At 40.1% G+C, this 15,427-nt stretch overlaps 1 protein-coding gene across 1 annotated transcript in view; it reads left to right on the plus strand.

The window, feature by feature from the left end:
* The first annotated feature begins 665 nt into the window (after nt 1-665).
* ATR (ATR serine/threonine kinase) overlaps nt 666-15,427 on the plus strand; it is a 112,093-nt gene continuing 97,331 nt past the window's right edge. Inside the window, exon 1 of the mRNA XM_012102124.5 lies at nt 666-806. Coding sequence (XP_011957514.2) covers nt 748-806 — 59 coding nt within the window. The 5' untranslated portion in view covers nt 666-747. The remainder of the gene's footprint in view (nt 807-15,427) is intronic.

A 15,427-nucleotide genomic window follows, 5' to 3' on the forward strand; every position in this document is an offset into this window, starting at 1 on the left:
ATGCCCGTAACGGAGACATAAATATATTGAACACATAGCACTGTTGCTTACTTTATGAAACACAAATAAATACAATTCAACTCTCTTTTTCAATACTAAAAGTGCGAGAACTCTCAAGGAACCCTAAGGGAGACGTCTAGTTGTTGGGGGAGGGAGAGGTGGTGAAATCTGCTGAAACAGAAAGGACAAGAAGGAGCCCAACTTCTGCCCCATAACTCTCAGAAAGGATGTCAAGAGAGTGGTAGAAAATTAGGAACCTGGGAGCTTGACTCTGTGGGGGAGGAAACCTGCGATCTAATTCCGGGCCTTTAGCTGCTGAATTGCCTCAGTTTTCAAGTTTATGATGCGAGGGATTCTGGGTTGGTCCCCACCACGCCCCTGTCGTCCCCAGATTCAGAGGTCTGGCTTCTCTGAGCCTCTGTGTCTGGGAGTGATAGAGCAGAGCAGCCAAAAACCAAAACTACCAAATCTCGCCTGCCGAGCGCTCCAGGCTCAGAGAGAACCTTGCCCGGGAAACCGGACCGGAGCGCGTCCCGCCCCTCGCCACGCCCCCTCACGGCCTCCAGGCCTCCCCCGGGTCCTACACGGAAACGAACGGAGGCCTAGAGAGCCGACCGGCCGCGGCTTCCGGGAGGAGTTTTGGACCCCGTGAGGCTCCGTCGGGCGCCGCGCCTCCTCACCAGAGGTAGTTGTGGAGACGCCAGGAGCCCGCCTCGTTGCAGTTGAAGAGTGCCGCGCGTCCTCAGAATGGGCGAGCATGGCTTGGAACTGGCGTCTATGATCCCAGCCCTCCGGGAGCTGGGCAGGTAGGGCCAGGCTGGCGTCTAACGTGCTCTTCCTCACCGGTCGCGCGCGTCCCCTCAACCCCGACCGCGGCCCTTGTGGAGATGCTCCACGGCTGACTGGAGCGCTTCTCCCTCAGAGAGGCCGTTGAAAGGTCGCGGGGCGCGGGGAGTCGCCGCAGACCTGCGGGATACGGGTTGGAGGGGACAGGTCGTCTGTTGATCCCACTTTACCTCAGCCGCGGGCGGGAGTTCTTCCCCCACCCCCCATCCCGAGCCCCCAGGGGATTGCCTCAGCGGCGGGAGGGAAGTTGCCTTCTGATCACTTTCTCGTCACTTTCCTTCACTCATTTGCTTCTCAAAAGCCTCGTCCCTTAGATAGGGTGCTTGCCCCCTGCACTTTCCACAGCTCCTATGCTTTATGATCACTGGTGGTATTTAGTATTTGGTATTGGTATTTAGCTTTTTGACCCAAAACTACCCTCGGAAGAAAAATGACTCATTCTGATTTTGTGCAAGGAAGCCCAGTTGTTTTAAAAAGTTTCTAAATGAAACTATAGGCCATTCTGGAGACGGGACCTTTTCGTACTGATCATCCACTCTTCAAAACGTTATTTTACTCAGAAATCCCAGGGATCTCCCACAACGTCCACAAAACATAAATGTTCACAGAATGTTGCTAAAATTTGAAGATAGCTTAATGTTCCAGTTGCAAGTTGTTATTTCCCGTAAACGTCGTATCTGTCTGACTCTTTGTGACCCCATGGACTGCAGCCTGCCAGGCTCCTCTGTCGATGGCATTTTTGTCCGCAGCCAACCAGGCTCCTTTATCCAAGGGATTTTCCAGACAAGAATACTGGAGTGTGTCTTCCCGACCCCAGCAATGGAACGAACCCACGTTTCCTGCATTGGCAGGTGGATTCTTTACCACCCAAGTAAAAGTAAAATTCTGTAAAAGAGCTGCCGAAAGAGAGGGGACACTTGTCAGTGGCTGCTATCCCCATTCAACACACGCATAGCCTTTCCTAAACCTGGCCTGAAGATGAGAGACAGGATTTTTTGTTTAATTTTTGTAATACACTGTGAATAGAAAATAAGTGAGCTTGTATACCACTGCTGCAGTTGAACTGTCGATTGGAATAGTTGCTTTTCGATTTCTTAAACTGCTTGAAAACTTAGCACACAGCCACAACTGACATTAATCCCATGGGATATTTAATTCCTTTTGTTTTTGCCATACATTTGTGTCTATCTCCACTTGTAGATCCTATAGACATTGACATTTAGTCTTCCTCAGTTACATAAATAGGAGGATATAAATGAAGGGACCATACTTATCTTAACTGAATCATCCTATTGTTGTGTGTATAATTTTTTCCCCATTTTGCATGAATGTTGCAAGCATACTTGTGTTAACATTTTGTAAAGTAACATCTACCTTTCTAAAATAAGATGAAGGCAAGTGTTCATATGGGAAACTGATATATAGATTTCATCTTTCAGGCTCAGTGTGAAGTTCAGTGTGTTTTCCCCACCTTGCTTTAATATAGAACTTATTGATTAATACTTCTCTTCCCTTTTCTGTCTTCCTCTGTAATATTTGTTAATGAAAATAATAGTATCTTGGATTTGTTTATACTCTCTTTCATCAACAGAACTTAGGTTACCTTTTACTCATTTGTAGCCATTCTAATAGAAGGAGTAGAAAAACTGACACATAGAATTGTCTAGTAATAGTTCTTAATGATCATGATTTTTTCATTGCAACTGCTTCATTCAAGCTTACTCAGTCTCCCAGTATCTCCATGATCTGGGAGAATGGAGCAGATACTATCACTTGATTAAGAAATGAAGTCATGAAAACTGAAGAATTAAAGTCAAAGAGATAGCAGTTATTGGAGCTAAGTTTACAGAGTCAAGCTGTCAAAGCTTTATTTCCCCATTCCCCTCCCCCTCCCTTTAATTGATCACAGCAGTTACATTTCTGAAAAAAGTAAGATTACTATTTAATGTGTAGTCTCTTCTTCCTCTGTCTCTCAGGGATAAATTTTACTCCTGTTTTTTGCTGGTTGAACTTTTTTTCCTCTGCATAGCCTTTCTGGTATTCTCATCCATTCTCCTGCCTTTGACTACCATCTGCTATTTGATGACTCCAGATGTGTGTCTCCAAACCATATTTCCTTCCTGTAGAACCAAAATGCAACTGTATATTGGCAGTTGTTAGTGTAACCCACTTTCCCTGGGTGTCCTGTGTACAGTTAAGACTCAATATATCCAGTACAAATTCTCCACATATCCCAACCTCTCCAAGCTTTTTTTTTTTTAATTCTCTCATTTGCTGAGGTAGGGATATCTCAGTAAATGATACCATGTTCATTCATTTTTCCAAACCAGAAATCTGGGCATCGTTCTTGACTCTGTATGTGCTTTCAGGCTATATCCTTAGTCTTCTTTCCATCTTTTTTCTTTTTTAATATTCATTTATTGTTATTTATTTTTGGCTGTGATGGGTCTTTATTGCTGCACACAGCCTTTCTCCAGTTGTGGCGAGCTGGGGCTGCTCTCTAGTTGCAGTGTGAGGTCTTCTCATTGCAGAGGCTTCTCTTGTTCTGGAGCATGGGCTCTAGGTGTGTGGGCTGAGTAGTTGTGGCACACGGGCTTAGTTGCCTCACAGCCTGTGGGATCTTACCAGACTAGGGATCAAACCAGTGTTCCCTGAATTGCAAGGTGGATTCTTAACCACACAAACCCCTCTTTCCATCTTATTCCTCAGTAACTTGTCTAGTCCCATGGCTTTAAATATTGCCTATGGCAGAAAGTGAAGAGGAACTAAAAAGCCTCTTGAGGAAAGTGAAAGTGGAGAGTGAAAAAGTTGGCTTAAAGCTCAACATTCAGAAAACGAAAATCATGGCATCTGGTCCCATCGCTTCATGGGAAATAGATGGGGAAACAGTGGAAACAGTATCAGACTTTTTTGGGGGGGGGGCTCCCAAATCACTGCAGATGGTGGCTGCAGCCATGAAATTAAAAGACACTTACTCCTTGGAAGAAAAGTTATGACCAACCTAGATAGCATATTCAAAAGCAGAGACATTACTTTGCCAACAAAGGTCTGTCTAGTCAAGGCTGTGGTTTTTCCAGTGGTCATGTATGGATGTGAGAGTTGGACTGTGAAGAAAGCTGAGCACCGAAGAATTGATGCTTTTGAACTGTGGTGTTGGAGAAGACTCTTGATTGAGAGTCCCTTGGACTGCAAGGAGATCCAACCAGTCCATTCGAAGGAGATCAGCCCTGGGATTTCTTTGGAAGGAATGATGCTAAAGCTGAAACTCCAGTACTTTGGCCACCTCATGTGAAGAGTTGACTCACTGGAAAAGACTCTGCTGCTGGGAGGGATTGGGGGCAGGAGAAGAAGGGGACGACAGAGGATGAGATGGCTGGATGGCATCACTGACTTGATGGACGTGAGTTTGAGTGACCTCCAGGAGTTGGTGATGGACAGGGAGGCCTGGCGTGCTGCAATTCATGGGGTTGCAAAGAGTCGGACATGACTGAGCGACTCAACTGAACTGAACTGATGTGCTGATAGGGTTTCCCAGGTGGTGCTAGTGGTAAAGAATTCACCTGCCAGTGCAGGAGATGTAAGAGACATGGGTTTGATCCTTGGGTCACGGAGATCCCTTGGGGGAGAACATGGCCACCCACTCCAGTATTCCTGCTTGGAGAATCCCATGGACAGAGGAGCCTGGTGGACTATGGTCCATAGCCTCAAAAATGAATCAGACATGACTAAAGTGACTTAGCACACATGCATGCATATGCTGAAGGCTCCCAAATTTATATCTCTAGCCCAAAGATATATGTTAGGTTCTTACTCAACATCTACACTCAGAAATTAAAATTAATATATTTAAAGCAGCTGTTGTGATTTACTGTCCTTAAATCTGTTCCTTCCCCAGGTTATAAATCTACCAACCAAAAGCCTAAGAGTTATCCTTACTTTTTTTTCCTTTATGCCTTAATAATCCATCAGCAAATCCTGTCCACCCTATCTTTAAAAAAACACTTTTCACCATCTCCACTGCTATCACCATAATTTCTTATCTAGACTATTAAAGTAATTTCCCAGTTAATTTCTTCATTTCTACTTTTACCCACTCACAGTGGATTTCCTGCTCAGCAACCAAAGTGATTTTTACAACCATGAATCATATTGTAGATTATGTAACATTATTCCCCTGCTCAAAATCTTCCCTTGGTTTTCCAGCATACTTAAAATAAAATCCAAACTCCTTCCCAGAGCCTCTAAGGTCCACCATGATCTGGCTTCTGCCTACCTCTGATCTCACAGCCGTGTATTCATCCCTTGCCCACTCTACTCCAATGACGTTGGCTTTATTTTTAGAGTACACTAAGGTCATTCCTGCCTTCATTCCTTTATACTTGTTGTTTCTTCTGTCTTAAACACTGGCTGATTCCATTCAGATATCATTTCCGAGGACCATCTCTGACTTTCCTGTTTAAAATTTCATTGTAATCACAAAATATTTTCCAATAGTGATAGTTCCCATCAAAATGTTAAATGAGACAATGGGAGGGAGATGAGGGACTGCAGAGCAGCAACATTAGCCACTAGAGAAGGTTTAGATGGTGAGAAGAAGCTCATAATGTGAAACTGAAAGAAGTGTCTGAGATGGAGTAGGAAATACAAAGATCCCAAGGTGGGAATAAGCCTGCTTTGTAAAGAAGAGGAAGAAGCCTGGAACATAGGGAGCAAAGAGTAGAGCAGTATTAAGGATGGAGGGGTACGCAGAGGCCACATACTTTAGCACTTTATAGGGTAGAATTTAAGTTCAGTAGGAAGCTATGGAATTAACATAGTTGAATTCATGTTTTAAAAACATGTAAATTCATTCAGCTACTTAGAACCTTTTGCTGTCCCATTGCCTTCAGTACAGAATTCAAACTCCTTAGTCGGTTCTTTGAGCTTTGACCTTATCATCCCTCTTCAGCTTCATTTCCAGATAATGCCTTCCTGGTCTTTGGCCATGCAGACGCTCTGACAGTTTCTAGAGCAGCTTATGTTCTTTTTCCTGAGCCCTTACACATGTTTCCTCCACAGGAATACCCGCCTTCCTTCCCTTATTTTACCTCCCTAGCCTCCTAGGGATTCTACTTTGTGTCACCTCCTCCAGTGAGCCTTGACTCCTCCAAGGAGGCTTGACTCCTCCAGGTCCTGCTCAGGACTTAGTGTCCCTTCTATGTTCTGTCTTGGCTGTATTAACTCTCAACCACACTGTGTTAAAATTGCCTTCTTACTTTTTTGTCCTTTAAACTACTCATTGGTTTAGGGGAGATACATCAGTTCAGTTCAGTTGCTCGGTTGTGTCCAACTCCTTGTGACGCCATGGACTGCAGCATGCCAGGCTTCCCTGTCCATCACCAGCTCCCGGAGCTTGCTCAAACTCAATGTCTGTTGAGTCGGTGATGCCATCCAACTGTCTCATCCTCTGTCATCTCCTTCTCCTCCTGCCTTCAATCTTTCCCAGCATCAGGGTCTTTTCTAATGAGTTAGCCCTTTGCATCAGGTGGCGAAAGTATTGAAGCTTCAGCTTCAGCATCAGTCCTTCCAATGAATATTCAGAACTGATTTCCTTTAAGATTGACTGGTTTGATCTCCTTGCAGTCCAAGGGACTCTCGAGAGTCTTCTCCAACACCACACTTCAAAAGCATCAACTTGGTAAATACATGGTATCTTGGTTTTCCTGGCATTTAATGCTTGCCCAGGTGAAGTGCTAAAATGTTTGTTAAATGAATCCAAACTCTATGTGATACTAAAATTACCACCCAAATATTATTGTATATTTTTGAAAAAGTATACCCTCTTAAGCTCAGTTCTAAGGTCGAGGTTGCAAAATAAGAAATGCTTACCCTCCCATGAATTTCTTTATTCTAATAGTATATCTAATAAATGATAATCACTTCACCTTTATAAACTGATTTTTTAAAATTATGCAGATGACACATGAATGCATAGTCTTTTTTACAAACTTAGACTTTATAGGAAACTCTCACCACCGCCCACAATCCCAGTTCCTCTTCACCACAGACCTCCTCATTCACGTTTTTAAGTGACACTTGTCAAATTACACTTGGTTTATGACAAAATCTTCTGATTTTGTCTAAAACAAGTCATGTTACCTTGTAATTTCAGACTTGAAAATTTTTTGGTGATATTTAAATCTGTGATGTCCTAGAGTACACTATAGACACCAACTTTATGTGGCCATTGAGCATTTCACATGTGTCTAATCTAAAACTGAGATATGCTATAAATATGAGATATTAGGTTTCAAAGACTTAGTTCCCAAAAGGAGTATAAACAATCTCGTTAATAATTTTTATATTGATTATATTTTCAGATAATATTTTTGACATATTATTGTGATGAAAATTGCCTGTTTCTCTTTACATTCTTAATGTGATTATTAGAAAATTTATAATTATGCATGTGGCTTGCATTATATTTCTATTGGCCAGTTCTGGATTAAATAATAAGATAAACAACATAGTTTTTTCTCTTTGATGTATAAATACAACTACTTATTCTTTGATTCTGTGTGCCTAGGGTTTACATTATTTGTAAATAATTATTATTTCAGTTAGTGATTTTTTTGTCAAACAGGACACAGTTCTAGGTGGGGTATAGGCAATGCAAAGAGAATTAAAACACAGTTTCTCTTCTGCAGCAGCTTATGGTCTCTTGGTAGTGCAGAAATTCATAGAGAAACAATCTCCCACCTCTAGGATCCTATGGTCTGTTGGTAGATATTCCGCAGGTTCGCAAAAGATTACACATTAAGGATGAAAGAGGCATAAGATTCAGAAAGATTCTTATGAACCATTGATTCATTCAACAAAGTTTTTTGGACTGTTTACTATGTATCAGGACCATTTCCATCATGGCAGTTATAAACTGTAGATGCCTTGGGTCCTGTATGTAATCAATTATAATTGGACTTTGTGATTGAATAATCAAGAAAATAATTAGCTTTCTCATTTTTTCTTTTAGCATTGTTTAAGTGGGAAAATATATGTACATTTACATTACTATGTAGATGTTATAAGTTATTTATATGAAATACTTAATTTTATTTTTTGTAAATAACCAGCTTACCTAATATATCCTCAGCTGTTTTGCCAGTAGAAGTGATGGAGTAAGCCCATCACTTATACACAGCTTTCCCTGAGTCCTCTAGGCAGAGTTAGTTATTTCCTGCTGCGGGTGTATATAATGCTTGATTATTGTTTTTGTGTGTTCTTCCCCTCTCCCCAGCAACTTGCTTGAAGCAAGGCATCTTGCTTTATTTGTCTTTTGAATTTATTATTAGTATCTTTACTCATCTTTTCATCCTATATTAATAAATATATATTAATGATTATCATTATAACTAATGATAATCATGCTATCCAAGGAGTCTCTCTACTTAAACATGGATCCCAGGAAGGAAAGCCAAGTTCCAAGAATTAGTTGTTCAAGTCTCTTCATCTTAAGGGAAACAAAACAAAGTTGTCTTGATCTCATGTATTCATTTAGTTAGTGCCAACTCCAATTCTTCCCTTCGTTTCATGGTCAAGCTTTAGAAAGAGCATGCTCTTCTCAATATTCACATTTCATTTGTTTTTCAACCTTTTAAAATCTGGCTTCTGCCTTTACCTCTACATTAAAATTTTAAAATTCAAAGGACGTTAAAAAAAATCAGCTTAAAATGGATCAAAGACCTAAATGAAAGAGTAAAAACTGTAAAACTCTTAGAACTCTTAGGGTAAAAGCTTCATGACATTGGATTTGGCAGTGATTTCTGAATATGACACCAAAAGCATGACAGCATATCAAAAAATAAATTACATTTTAAATTATCAAAATTAAAAATTTTATACAGTACAGTATCAGCAGAGTGAAAAGACTACCCATGGAAGGAAAGAAAATGTTTGCGAATCATATATCTGTAAGGAGTTATCATCCAAAAGTTATTAAGAACTATAACTCATTATCAACAGCAACCAGAAAATTAACCTGATTTACAAATGAGGAGATGGTCAGTAGAGCATGAGACTTAAAAATAAAGAAAGGTCTTGAGTAGACTTTCTCCAAAGAAAGACAAATGGGCAAAAGGCACATGAAAAGATGTTCAACATCCCTAATTACTAGGAAATTGTGAATCAAAACTACAAAGAGATATCATTGCAACCCCATGAGGATGGGTACTATTAAAAAAAAAACAAAAACAAAATAACAAGTGTTGGTGAGGATAAGGAAAAATTGGAACCTCTGTAAACTGTTAGGGCTGTAAAATGGTGCAGCTATTGTGGAAGCAGTATGGCAGTTTCTCAAAAAAATTAAACGTAGAATATTACCATACAATCTTGCATTTCATGTCTATGTATATACCCAAAATAACTGAAAGGGAATAAAACAGATATTGTGTTCTCACCTTTGTAGGGGCATTATTCACAGTAGCTAAATGGTGGAAGCAGCTCAAGTGTCTGTGGAAAGATAGATAAAATGTGATATATGCACAAAGTATCTAGAATATTGTTTAGCCTTAAAAAGGAAGGAAATTGTGACACATGTTACAACAGGCATGAACTGTGAAGACATATGCGAAGTGAAATAAGTCAGTCACAATAGACAAATATAGAATATAACTTGTATGATGTAGTTAAATTCATAGAAACAGAATTGTAGGAAGAGGAGGAGGAAGTCGGGAGATAATTGTTTACCGAGTACAGTTTCAGTTTGGGAAGATGAAAAAGTGCTAGAGAGGGATGATGGTGATAGTGTAGGATAATGTGAATGTGCTTAATGCCACAGAACTGTACTCTTAAAGGTTAAGGTGGCAAATTTTATGTTAAATGTATTTTACCATCTAATATATATATGCAAAGGACATTTTAACTAATTTTATTTGATCTTGTTGACAGCTCCCTCCTTAGAATTCTCACCTCCTTGGATTCTAGAACACATCTCTCATGGCTTTTCTGTTTCTCTGACCCTTTGCTTTTCTCCTCATGGCTTCTCTAACCTTAAGGTTCTGTCTTTGGCTTTCCTGTTACTTACTACCTTTGCATTCTTATTCAAGGCTTCCACTGCTACTAGCTCTAATACTGGTAGATTATATAATCTGCATAAGAATCAATTTTCTCATGTGAAAATTAGGGTCTAATTTCCTGCTTTTATTTCATGTGAAATATGAAATAATACAATATGTTTAGCTTTGCTTGATATGTACTATTATATATCAATAACTTAGTCTGTATCTCTAGGCTAGTTAATCTATATCCCATTTCACTTGAGGTCTAGAACTGTTATTCCAACAGTCTTTTGGACATCCCACTTAGTTCCTTTGAGACCTTAAACTCGCTGTTTCTAAAACTGGGGTTTTTTCCTCCCCATACCTGTGTTTCCACCTGTGTTAACTGTTTTGGTGATTAAATCATAATCCGGTTTGGATAGAGGGCTAGATTGACTTATCAGTCTCCTCCATTAAACTATCTTTTACCTTCCCAATAGTAGCTTCTGATGAGTTCTCTGGTACATTCAGTTCAGTTCAGTTCAGTTCAGTATAGGCACTCAGTAAGTGTTTGTTGATTACATGATTGGCTTTATGATTCCTCATCATGTAGTGGAATACAGACTTTGTATTATATTCTTATGTTCTATTCCTTGGTTACTTATACAAAATTATAGAACTCAAGTTGAATTCATTCAGGATTCTAGAATACTCTTGCTCAGATTAATTATTGTATCTCCTTTTAATATTACTTTTTCTTGGTTGTTCTTGGGTGAAGTTGCTCAGTCGTGTCCGACTCTTTGCGACCCCATGGACTGTAGCCTATCAGGCTCCTCCGTCCATGGGATTTTCCAGGCAAGAGTGCTGGAGTGGATTGCCATTTCCTTCTCCAGTGGGTCTTCCCGACCCAGGAATTGAACCCAGGTCTCCCGCATTGCAGACAGATGCTTTACTGTCTGAGCCTATTGAATTTTTATTGTGGAAAGTTTAGAACATACAATAAAAGAGAAAATGGTATATAGATTTCCCATTTTACATAATGATAATAATCAATTAATGGCTCTATTCCTCTCCTCAGAGTTTAGTTCATTTCAGTTCAGCTGCTCACTCATGTCCGACTCTTTGCGACCCCATGGACCACAGCATGCTAGGCCTCCCTGTCCATCACCAACTCCTGGAATTTACCCAAACTCATGTCCATTGAGTCAGTGATGCCATCCAATCATCTTATCCTCTGTCATTCCCTTCTCCTCCTGCCTTCAATCTTTCCCAGCATCAGGGTCTTTTCAAATGAGTCAGCTCTTTACATCAGGTAGCCAAAGTATTAGAGTTTCAGCTTCAACATTAATCTTTCCAGTGAACACTCAGGACTGATCTCCTTTAGCATGGAGTGATTGTATCTCCTTGCAGTCCAAGGGACCCTCAAGAGTCTTATCTAACACCACAGTTCAAAAGCATCAATTCTTTGCCATTCAGCTTTCTTTATAGTCCAATTCTCACATCCATACATGACAACTGGAAAACCATAGCCTTGACTAGATGGACCTTTGTGGACAAAGTAATGTCTCTGCTTTTTAATATGCTGTCTAGGTTGGTCATAACTTTCCTTCCAAGGAGTAAAAGTCTTTTAATTTCATGGCTACAGTCACCATCTGCAGTGATTTTGAAGCCCCCCAAAAATAAAGCCTCTCACTGTTTCCCCTGTCTCCCCATCTATTTGCCATGAAGTGATGGGACTGGATGCCATGATCTTAGCTTTCTGAATGCTGAGCTTTAAGCCAACTTTTTCACTCTCCTCTTTCACTTTCATCAAGAGGCTCTTTAGTTCTTCTTAGCTTTCTGCCATAAGGGTGGTGTCATCTGCATATCTGACGTTACTGATATTTCTCCTGGCAATCTTGATTCCAGCTTGTGCTTCCTCCAGACCAGTGTTTCTCATAATGTATTCTGCATATAAATTAAATAAGCAGGGTGACAACATACAGCCTTGACATACTCCTTTTTCTATTTGGAACCAGTCTGTTGTTCCATGTCCAGTTCTAACTGTTGCTTCCTGACCTGCATACAGATTTCTCAAGAGGCAGGTCAGGTGCTCTGGGATTCCCATCTCTCTCAGAATTTTCCACAGTTTATTGTGATCCACACAGTCAAAGGCTTTGGCATAGTCAATAAAGCAGAAATCAATGTTTCTCTGGATATCTCTTGCTTTTTTGATGATCCAGCAGATGTTGGCAATTTGATCTCTGGTTCCTCTGCCTTTTCTAAAACCAGCTTGAACATCAGGAAGTTCACAGTTCACGTATTGCTGAAGCCTGGCTTGGAGAATTTTGAGCATTACTTTACTAGCATGTGAGATGAGTGCAATTGTGTGGTAGTTTGAGCATTCTTTGGCATTGCCTTTCTTAGGGATTGGAATGAAAAGTGACCTTTTCCAGTCCTGTGGCCACTGCTGAGTTTTCCAAATTTGCTGACAGATTGAGTGCAGCACTTTCATAGCATCATCTTTAAGGATTTGAAATAGCTCAACTGGAATTCCATCACCTCCACTAGCTTTGTTCATAGTGATGCTTCCTAAGGCCCACTTGACTTCACGTTCTAGGATGTCTGGCTCTAGGTGACTGATCACACCATGATCATCTGTGTTGTAAAGATCTTTTTTGTATAGTTCTTCTGTGTATTCTAGCTACCACCTCTTAATATCTTCTGCTTCTGTTAGGTCCTAACATTTCTGTCCTTTATTGAGACCATCTTTGCATGAGATCTTCCCTTTGTATCTCTGATTTTCTTGAAGAGATCTCTAGTCTTTCCCATTCTATTGTTTTCCTCTGTTTCTTTGCACTGATCACTGAGGAAGGCTTTCTTATCTCTCCTTGCTATTGTTTGGAACTCTGTATTCAAATGGGTATATCTTTCCTTTTCTCCTTTGTTTTTTTGCTTCTTTTCTTTTCAGAGCTGTTTGTAAGGCCTTCTCAGACAGCCATTTTGCTTTTTTGCATTTCTCTTTCTTGAGGATGGTCTTGCTCCTTGTCTCCTGTACAATGTCACGAACCTCTGTCCATAGTTCATCAGGCAGTCTGTCTATCAGATCTAGTCCCTTAAATCTATTTCTCAATATATTTAAATAGCTTTCTTAATAGATTTAAATCTACTCCTCAGAGTACTTTGCAGCAAATTCCAGACATCATTTTATCAATAAATACCACTATTTATTTCTAAAGTGTAAAAACTTTTTAGACATACCACAATACCATTTTCATACCTTAAACTTTAATTTCTTAAAAACATCAAATATCCTCAAAAAAAAAAAAAACATCAAATATCTAGTCTGCTCAAATTTCCCCAGTTGTTATTTATGGTATTAGTTTTTATTCTTGATTCAGAATCCAATGTAGGATCAGCCATTGTGCTTGGTCGATACAGCTTTTTTTTTTAAATTTATTATTATTATTATTTTTTTACTTTACAATATTGTGTTGGTTTTGCCGTAGTTCAACATGAATCCGTCACAGGTGTACACGTGTTCTCAATCCTGACATCCTGGGTCGATATAGCTCTTAAGTCTTCTTTATAAGTTTCTTCTCTCTTTTTTTCCCTTGGAATTTCTTTGTTGAAGAAACTGTTTTCTTTTGATTTTTCTAGAAGTCTAGATCTATTCAACAGAAATATGAAGGAAGTCACGTATATAATTGAAAGTTTCCCATATTACAAAATGCTACATTACAAAAAGGAAATAGGTGAAATTAATTTTAGCAATATATATTATTACCATATTGTATATATTACTTATATGTGAAATTTAAAATACAACACAAATGAACTTATTTTTGAATCAGAAACAGACTCACATATAGGGAACAGACTTATGGCTGCCAAAGGTGGGGAGCAGGGGAGAATTGGGCTGGGAGTTTGGGACTAGCAGTACTCTTGCCTGGAAAATCACATGGATGGAGGAGCCAGGAAGGCTGCAGTCCATGGGGTCCCTGAGGGTCAGACCCGACTGAGCGACTTCCCTTTCACTTTTCACTTTCATGCATTAGAGAAGGAAGTGGCAACCCACTCCAGTGTTCTTGCCTGGAGAATCCCAGGGACGGGGGAGCCTGGTGGGCTGCCGTCAATGGGATCACACAGAGTCGGACACAACTGAAGTGACTTAGCAGCAGCAGCAGCAGATGCAAATTATTATATACAGATGGATAAACAACAGCATCCTATTGTATAGCACAGAAAGCTATATTGAATATCCTGTAATAAACCATAATTGAAAATAATATGGAAAAGAATATATGATAACTGATTTACTTTGCTGTATATCAGAAACTAATACAATGTCATAAGTCAATTATGCTTCAATTAAAATAAAAGAAACTAAAGAAACCCAACATATATTATTTAACTCAGTATATCCAGATGTTATCATTTTGACATGTAATTAATATAAAATTATTAATGCAGTATTACACATTTTTGGTAGTGAATATTCCAAATCCAATGTGTATTTTATACTTGTAGCACATCTCATTTTGGACTAACTATATATCAGGTTCTCAATAGCGTGTGATAAAGGTTTACCATATTGGGCAAGACAGGTCTAGACTTTGCAGATTGTATACTTTGCAGAATACTATCAGTGTCAACATTAAAACTAAACACATTTGGTAAGTACAACTTTAGAGAATTCTTTACAGATGAAATCGTGAGTCCCTTTAAGGGTTGTTGTTCATTCGCCCACTTATGTCCAACTATTTGTGACCCCATGGATTGCAGCACGCCAAGCCTCCCTGTCCCTCATCATCTCCCAGAGTTTGCCCAAGTTCATGTCCATTGCTTCCCTGATGGCTCAGACGGTAAAGCATCTACCTACAATGTGGGAGACCTGGGTTCAATCCCTGGGTCGGGAAGATCTGGAGAAGGAAATGGCAACCCACTCCAGTATTCTTGCCTGGAAAATCCCATGGATGGAGGAACCTGGTAGGCTACAGTCCGTGGGGTCAAAAAGAGTTGGACACGACTGAGCAACTTCAGTTCATGTCCATTGCATTGGTGATGCCATCCAGCCATCTTATCCTCTGACACCCTCTTTCTTTGTGCCCTCAGTCCCTGCCATCAGGGACTTTTCCAGAGTTGGCTGTTCACATCAGGTAACCAAAATACTGGTGCTTCAACTTTAACATCAGTCCTTCCAATGAGTATTCAGGGTTGATTTCCATTAAGATTGCCTGGTTTGATCTCCTTGCTGTCCAAGGGACTCTCAAGAGTCTTCTCTAGCACCACAATTCAGAGGCATTAATTCTTTGGTGCTCTGCCTTCTTTACAGTCTAGCTCTCACAACCCTGCGTGACCATTGGGAAGACCATAGCCTTGACTGAGTTGGACCTTTGTTGGCTGAGTGATGTCTCTGCTTTTCAACACACTGTCTAGGTTTGTCATAGCTTTCCTGCCAAGAAGCAATTGTCTTCTGATTTCATGGCTGCAGTCACCATTCACAGTGATTTTAGAGCTCAAGACAATGAAATCTGTCACTGTTTCCACCTTTTCCCCTTCTATTTGCCATGAAGTAATGGGGCTGGATG

The sequence above is a fragment of the Ovis aries genome, chromosome 1 (genome assembly GCF_016772045.2).
Source record: "Ovis aries strain OAR_USU_Benz2616 breed Rambouillet chromosome 1, ARS-UI_Ramb_v3.0, whole genome shotgun sequence".
Lineage (NCBI taxonomy): Eukaryota > Metazoa > Chordata > Mammalia > Artiodactyla > Bovidae > Ovis > Ovis aries.